This window comes from Primulina eburnea, chromosome 4 (genome assembly GCF_022965805.1).
Source record: "Primulina eburnea isolate SZY01 chromosome 4, ASM2296580v1, whole genome shotgun sequence".
In the NCBI taxonomy this organism is placed as follows: Eukaryota; Viridiplantae; Streptophyta; class Magnoliopsida; order Lamiales; family Gesneriaceae; genus Primulina; species Primulina eburnea.
Window position 1 is genome coordinate 33759606 of NC_133104.1, and position 8711 is coordinate 33768316.

At 33.6% G+C, this 8711-nt stretch overlaps 1 protein-coding gene across 1 annotated transcript; it reads left to right on the forward strand.

The window, feature by feature from the left end:
* The first annotated feature begins 516 nt into the window (after positions 1 to 516).
* Positions 517 to 2683, forward strand: LOC140830980 (actin-depolymerizing factor 3-like). Its single transcript, XM_073194604.1, has 3 exons — positions 517 to 695; positions 1920 to 2185; positions 2290 to 2683. The coding sequence occupies exons 1-3, from the start codon at positions 693 to 695 to the stop codon at positions 2438 to 2440; spliced, it is 420 nt and encodes a 139-aa protein (XP_073050705.1). The 5' UTR covers positions 517 to 692; the 3' UTR covers positions 2441 to 2683.
* The last annotated feature ends 6028 nt before the right edge of the window (positions 2684 to 8711 follow it).

Genomic DNA, 8711 nt, shown 5'->3' on the forward strand with positions numbered 1-8711 from the left:
AAAACCTTATTTTCAAAAAAATCAACTGGCATCAACCTTATTTTAATAATTAAAAACAATTATTTAATAAAAATATTTTCTCTTTTTCAGCCCTCGATCTCCGTTCTTCGATCGCATATCGAATAACCTTTAAAAATATAGTTTCATGCATCCAAGCAGAATTACATCCTAACCATATAAACCTATCTAACATAATTAATTTATGCAATTAAAATTTATTTAATTAGCTATTTTTCATTTTTCCTATATCTACATGTAGTTGAATTACGTCGTCTTATTTTTGAACCTTACACAAAATATTCAAGATTATAAAAAAATCAGACCCAATAATAATTATAAATATAATATCGATTTAATCGGTTAACCGATTTTTTTCCATTCAAAATGGAAACAAAACCGGTTAAACCGATTTGATCGATATTTTTTAAAAACAAAAACGATCGAACAATTGAACGAACCAAAATCCCAATTTTGTTGAGTTTGCTCAATTTTCTGATATTCTTCTCTAACATTTTTCTTGCAGGTATATATTTACATTTCTCTGTCTCCTCGGCTTTTGTACTCTCAACGCTAATATATTCTCTAACTAAATAATCCCCAAAAAACACGCGGCTTTATTCAGCCCTAAATCCTTTCGTTTCAGGTTCTGCTGTCCGAAATCCCTCGATCTTCTCCGATCGAAGCCCGCGACTATGGTACAGATTCTTCATCTTTACTTCTACTTCTTCTTCTTTTTTAATTTTTTTTCTTTTGCTAAATTTTTTTATTTTAATTAATATCTTTATTCAGTCGGTTACTTTAAGTCTTCGTCTGATTTGCGATGTTCATGATCTGCTTTATTAGATGTCTGCAACTATGTGTTTTTTGTGATGGGTTTGATTTTTGTTATTTGGTCACTCCATTTTTATCATCTATCCAGATTTTTAGATCTGATTTAATATCGTTCATTACTTAATGCTTGGATTTTGCAATGACTGAAGTTTGTGTTGATCGATCTTGGAATGGCTTATTCTTATGGAGTTTAATGTTTATGATTCTATTTTCAGCTGGATAGTTGTTATGAATAAAATAAAATGGTAATACTTTATCAGTGAAATGCTTTCGGTTTGGGCCTGAATTTGATTATATCTTAGATTTTGTGATTTCTCTGGTAAAACTTTGTGCCAATTTCAGAGAAAAGATGGTGCTATGAATGGAAAAGGTACACCTTACAATAGAGAGAGCTATTGATGCAATTCCTTTGTAGAAACGTTAATGAAGGAGCTTGCATTTCACGTAAATAGCCAGTTTGTATGATGTAAATTCTTCAATTGTCCTAGGTCATCCAGGAAATAGGGCTTTATACTATATCAAACAATTTGTAAAATGCTTTTATTTAATTGAAAAAAAATCACCTAATAAAAAATTAGTGGAAGTCAGTGAACAAGGGACTTCTAAAACATCTTTTACCTCTTAAAAAGTTAAGCTGAACGATCTTAGTCAGCTAGTTACTCAACCTACTGAATAGTATATTAGCGCCTTAATGTTTATTGCTTTTAGCGTGTTGTCAATAGTGTTTGATAAGGAGGAAATTCAAATTAGTTGAAAAGCCATTTTCCACACAATTGCATCTAGTTTGGTGAGCCAAAATTCACATTTTCCAGATTTAGATCGTTCCAAGTTTTACTGTTCCAAGTTTTACTGTGCAATGGTGAGTTTTTCTTTTTCCCTTCCAAAATGTGTCCATCCTTCATTTTCCTGTTTTGGTTTGTGAGACCCCATTATTCTCTTTCAGCTTACCGTTTTTCTCCGTTCCCCATTGCCTTTATATCTACATGTTCGTATATTTGAATGGGAAATGTATAGTTATTGTGATATCTAGATGCAAGGACAATCTTAAGATGAAATAAGGATAATGTTATCTTCTTTTGTATGCGTAGGCTAATTCAGCATCCGGAATGGCCGTGCATGATGACTGCAAACTAAAATTTATGGAGTTGAAAACTAAAAGGACACATCGCTTCATTGTCTACAAGATTGAGGAAAAGCAAAAACAGGTTATGGTGGAAAAGCTCGGTGAACCTGGGCAAACTTATGATGACTTCATCACACTCCTTCCTGCTGATGAATGCAGATACGCGGTTTTTGACTTCGAATTTCTTACCAAAGAGAATGTCCCGAAGAGCAGGATTTTCTTTATCGCGTGGTAATTTTTCGTCCTTATATAACATATTGATTGACAACCCCTAAGCATTGTATACATTTTGTTATCTTACTAGTACCCATTCCTTTTCCTGTACACATGCCTAGGGCCCCTGATACTGCGAAGGTCCGGAACAAAATGATCTATGCTAGCTCCAAGGACAGGTTCAAGAGGGAATTAGATGGCATCCAGATAGAGCTGCAAGCAACCGATCCATCTGAGGTGGACCTTGATGTCTTCAAAAGTCGTGCAAACTAAAGGCATCTCTGAGGCTGTAACGAAGTATGATTTTACTTCATTCAAGAGAGCTGTTAATAGTTTGTGGAGCTTTGGAACCTGTCTAAGCTATGATTATGGTGTGTTGCTGAAGTTTTATTCTGTATTCTTGTCTTTACTCCAGAACAAATTCCGTGATTTTGATTTTATTTTGTGGGATCTATATTTATTACGAAACGGTCAGAGGACGATATCTATATAATTGGATTGGCATCTATTTTTTCAGCTATGTAATCTGACTTGTTGGCTTTAATAATTTCAGTTGGTAAAAAATGCAGTCTTTCCCGAATTTGGCATTGGTTTTAACCATTCCATCTCTCCATTTCCGAAATATGCTTCAGCGTCTACAAAATTTTGCTGGCAAATAGGATTATGAGACTGGAAGGGAATGTGGATCCTGTTTCCGAACATCGTTTCTTTGTCCTGATTGATTGCATAATTCTTCAACCAAGAAAAATATCTGAAGCATGTTTAGAGTATGTGTTGTAATTTTATTCCAATGAATCGTCAATGAAATACTACAGTGACCAGTTTACGAACACGACAAAACCAAAATGAGAAATAGACAAGGTTCTATTACCATCTGATACAACCCCTGGACAAGATTTTGTCCCGAAATGACTCCACTGTCGTGAGTCCTAGTCCTACGTCGTAGGCAGCATCCTTTTCTGCTCTATTCTAAGTCTCAACAGTTATATTAATCTAAAATAATTTGTGTCAACTTTTATCTTGCAATTGCTTGGAGATCTTGGAAAATCGTGACCTCAAATAAGATGAGCACTGGTTGTCTGAGTTAGCTTTAGACATCTTTTCACCATATTACCATGCAGTTTAGAAGCTTTGTCCATATCTCTTTCTATCAACATTTATAAATCAAGAAGTTGTTTGCAATTGAATCAGGTTTCAGGTCCGGTTTTGCATGTTATCCCATAATGGGAATGATCCTCTCAATTCACCCCTCCTAAAAGTGTTCACAGATCAGAGTCCAGTAACTTATATGATCGCGATATACTGTTGCTGGTCAGCTCAACTAGGATTCGAATTGCTTCCTCAATGTAGCCTGATTTGCAAAAAACATCGAATTAAAATATTTGTGACGAACCGTGTTTTAAAATACTGTTATTTTAATATTTGAGGGAAAATTTAAAATTTTCTTATGAAATAATTTGTTATAAATATAACTCGTAAAATAAATAACGGTCGCCACTCGTACTAAAAATAAAATTAATATTAAACCTCCATAAATCTAAGTTAAAAACATCTACCATAAATTGTAAAATTTGAACATAATTTAAAAGTTTTAACTTACTAGTCACCAATACTAAGAGATCAAATTAGAGAAAATAGTTTTTAAAAGTGCATAATTAAAATGCTAGTGAACTAGAAGGTCCTCGGATTTGCATTGCTACTGGCCCGAGCCTGCTCACTGGTCAATAACTCTAGCCTCCTCATCTACACCATCTGCATCGATCAAGTCTAATGAGTCTAATGACTCAGCATGCATAAACCGTACAGACCAAGTAATATGTAACAAAAATTCATGCAATTTAAACATAGGTCATATATAGAATAATATAAGTATTAATATATATTACGCGACTTATTTTCATAAAATTATATTTTCATGTTAGTTGGTGTGCTGTCGTTGTGCAACCAAACTTAAATTCCTTCTCTCTTAATAAAATTAGTGTAATGGTGAGCAGGGTCGAATCCACAGAGAACGAGGGATGATTTCTTTCGAGTAAAATGTAAATAAAGGGGTGATTTATTTAATAAAAACTAATAAAATACTATAACTAATTTAGCATGCAAGAAGAAATAACTAATCAAGATGAAAAACTTATGAAATGTAAATTAATATTACCAAGCTCGATTCAAGGGATTTCTACTATTCAGTTATATCACTGTTCATCGACTAACATATTATTTATTCATGTAGTTACAAGTAATTAACCTTAGAATTATAGGGATAGCCGCTAAATTCTTGCGTTTTCCTAATTTAATTGACCAAACCCAGCATCTAGTCAAAACTTATCAATAATTAACTGGGACGATAGCGTTCCATATTAATTAGAAATATCATTTTCGTTTTGTGAAAATAGTTAATCCTAAAATCTAACAACCGAGATAGCTGCAATTGATAGATCGAGTTTCGTTGATTTATTTAGATTAAATATGTTATGATAGCACAACACACCTAATTTATCGCTACTCATGTACCAATCGTTCATGATAATTACGGATCACTGAATTCATGGATATCAGTAGAAAATTATATATCGAATTAAATTGTCAGATTAACCGAGATACAACTTTCGTATAAATAAATTATAAATCAACAAATACTTGAACAAAACACAAATATTAAATTAAAGTGCAAAAAGCCTCACAGTGATAAATCGAAATAGTAAAAATATCACTTAAATCAAAAATAAAGGGATAATGCCCATTTTCGTCCTTTTCGTTAACCGCTTTTCCCATTTCAGCCCCTCGTGATTTTTGACTGCTTAATTAATCCTTCATGTTTTCAAAATATTCCCGAATTGGTCCCTACCGTTATCGTGACGTTAAGGTTAACGTTGACTTGTGAAGACGGTAAACATTAGCGACGGTTTTTCAAAAGCCGTCGCTAATTAGCGTCGCTACTATTTCCATAAAATAAATTTTAAGTTTTTTTTAAAAAATTATTAAAATTAATTTTTTTTTTATTTTATGGAAATATTAAACCGTCGCTGATTAGCGACGGCGTTTTAAACACCGTCGCTATTAGCGACGATCTGTTAAACGCGTCGCTATTTAGCGACGGTTTAATATTTCCATAAAATAAAAAAATTTAATTTTAATAATTTTTTAAAAAAAACTTAGAATCGGACTATGCTAACAATATTAATGATCTTAACTAACACTTAAAAATTTACAAAAATTAAAGCAAAAATTAAATGCAACTATTATGAGCCTATCAAATCTCCCACACCTAAACCATGCTTGTCCTCAAGCATAAAAGAGTTCAATTCATTATCTCAACTCATTATCCTCTTTCTGCTTCATTAACTTGTCCGCTAAATATTTTGTCATTCACCAAAGCAATTTAATTTTTAAGCACCTAACGTACCAACATCATGAACAATTGCTTCCATCCGAATGTGTAGAAATACATATGCGTAGGGTCTAAATACTCCTCACAGGATTCGCTCATTTCACTCGTAAGTGTCTAGGTATGTATCAAGGAGCTCTCATTTCAAAACACTGAAATTTTTTACCATAAGCTTGCAAATATATCATATCCTCTATCAAATGAATGAATTAAAATGCACAAACAAGGGCTGTAAATGGGCTGTACCGTTGCTAGAGGTCAGGTAGGAAAGAAGGCACTACGTGTTTATGGAATTGAAGAAATCACACGCACTTTTCACAAAAAACAATTGCATCCAAATAATAACATTTTCAATCTCATTATAACATCCAAGATCATTTTTTTCTTCGTTGTTCTTATTTTCCTTCTCACTCCCTTTTTTCATTTTTTTTCATTATAATATTTTTTTCTTTTTCTTCTTTTTTTCATAAGGAGTTTATTTTTTCCGAGACGACGATTTCGAGCATTAATCATTCGATCTCAACAATTTGCACTTTCTTGGCTCAAAGTGATGGTAAATGCGAAAAGTTTGTACGATTCTCCAATTCAAGGTTCAAATAGAGGAATAACCAACAAAAGGGATTTATCATGGCTTGTAATGTGGTTATTTTCCAACAAATAGGCTCAGGCTCGAACTTGGCTCACTAGGGGTAAATGAATCAAGGTAGGCTCAAAAAGAACGGCACTGATGATGCGAAAAAAAAAGGTTTGAATCTAATGCCCTTCACTTTGTTTATGCACCTAATCCATCACAAGGTATCAACAAAGACATGTATAACAATGCAAGTTCTAGAAAAATCAACAATGTATGACTAACACACAATCAAGAAAAAATTGGAGCATGATATGATGATTGCTCATAGGCTCAAAGCTCACAAAAAAATGGTATGTGTGTTAGACCCCATACACTTGTCATTTCAACACATCATCAAGAGCAATTACCCATAAATGTAGCAGTAAGAATGCAAAATCAGTAGCACACAAAGAATTTTTTTTTCATAGACTCGCATCAGAGGCATTCAAGATTCAAATGAGAGAGATAACGAATAAACACTAAATGCTGTATGGATCAAACAACTTCACTCTACCATGTTGTTTTTTTATATTAAACATGCAAAAAATGAGAAAAATAGAAATTGAAACGAGAAATAAGGCTATATATCCCTCCCATACCTGTATGTAGCAATGTCCTCAATGACACAAAAAGTAGATGCACAACACAGAAAGTAAAAGCAAGCAAGGGACGTTAAAGAACTCCCCTGAAAATTTTTGGGCATCATAGAACAAGGCTTCCTATTGCTGTGGCGGAGTGGTACCGGTGTTGATGATGGAAGCTGCTGAGAGAAGATGTGAAAGGGGTGAGAACAAATAGGGTTAGATAAAAAAACGTAAATCCATTTTTTTTCAGAAGATGTTTTCTCACAAGGCGTCGTCACGCCTTGTTAGAAAACATCTACTGTGTTTATGGCAATTTTTTTTTTTTGGGTGCAGAAGTGATATTCTTATCAGGCGTGGTCACGCCTTGTTAGAAGACATCTTCTACACAAAGGTAATAAAAATTGTACTATGTGAAAAAAAAATAAAAATAAAAGAAATTAAAAATAATAAGAACAAGAAATTTGGGTTGCCTCCCAAAAGCGCTTGATTTTTAGTCATCAGCTTGACCCTCAAAAGCACTCATTCAAAGAGCGGCTGACGCCCAAAGTACGTGTCACATGACACCATAAATGGGTCTTGGTTCTATGTGCCCTCAAGTTTGGCTTGATGTATACAATGTAAGCTCGTCTCCTCAACAAAACATGACTTTAAATAATCTGCATGAGATGAAAGTATCATCGTTGGCTTTTGAAGAACAAAATCTATTGAAATCGACAATGAAGAAAGAAAAGTATCTTCTAGATGTATGTATGATAATATTATCGACGAGCTCAAATCGATAGTCTCAGAAACTTGTTCATCTCTCAACTTCATTGATGCCTCATCTTCGTTTGATATTTCTTCCAAAACTTTTTCAGACTGAGGCTCAAGAGTTTCCTCATTCAATTCCACGCGTTTGTTTACCATATCATTCAATCGACTTATGATTATTTCAAAACTATATCCCTCATCTTCTTGATGCTCGAAAGGTTGGTCTGTAAAATCAGATTGGATAATTCCTTGAGTGTATCGGTGGCTCCAACTCTGCAGCGAAGGATACCAATACTGATGGTAGTCAAAGTCGGCCATATCATTTATCAAATATATCACACCGTCTTCCTGTCGACTAAGTAGTGGACTACCAGTTGTCAGTGTCCCATTAAATACTCATCTTCGTGTAACTTCATTCAAACCTTTAAGGAAAAGTCGAAGAAGAACATAGTTAGAAAAATCATGATTCCTGAATGTTGTTACTAAATTATTGAATCTCTCCCATGTTGCATAGAATGGCTCTTCGGTTTGTTGGGCAAAACTTGTGAATACTTGTCGATGAAACATCTCGAAGTATTTCACAACATAAAATTCTCAAATTCTTCTTTTCTTGATGAATTACCTGTACAAGAAGAATGAGACATAAAAAAAATAATAGCAAAACTCGAAAAAAAACTAACCTTGCACCGTTCCTCGGCAACGACGCCAAAATTTGGTGTGCTGTCGTTGTGCCACCAAACTTAAATTCCTACTCTCTTAATAAAATTAGTGTAATGGTGAGCATGGTCGAATCCACAGGGAACGAGGGATGATTTCTTTCGAGTAAAATGTAAATAAAGAGGGGATTTATTTAATAAAAATTAATAAAATACTAGAACTAATTTAACATGCAAGAAGAAATAACTAATCAAGATGAAAAACTTATGAAATGTAAATTAATATTACCAAGCTCGATTCAAGGGATTTCTACTATTCAGTTGTATCACTGTTCATTGACTAACGTATTATTTATTCATGCAGTTACAAGTAATTAACCTTAGAATTATAGGGATAGCCGCTAAAATTCTTGCGTTTTCCTAATTTAATTGACCAAACCCAGCATCCAGTCAAAACTTATCAATAATTAACTGGGCACGATAGCGTTCTATATTAATTAGAAATAGCATTTTCGTTTTGTGAAAACAGTTAATCCTAAAATCTAACAACCGAGAT

Bases quoted from the DNA above. Each gene is read 5' to 3' on its own strand.
- LOC140830980 (XM_073194604.1), top strand. The intron at 2,186-2,289 runs GTAATTTTTCGT...ACACATGCCTAG, and splicing joins AGGATTTTCTTTATCGCGTG to GGCCCCTGATACTGCGAAGG.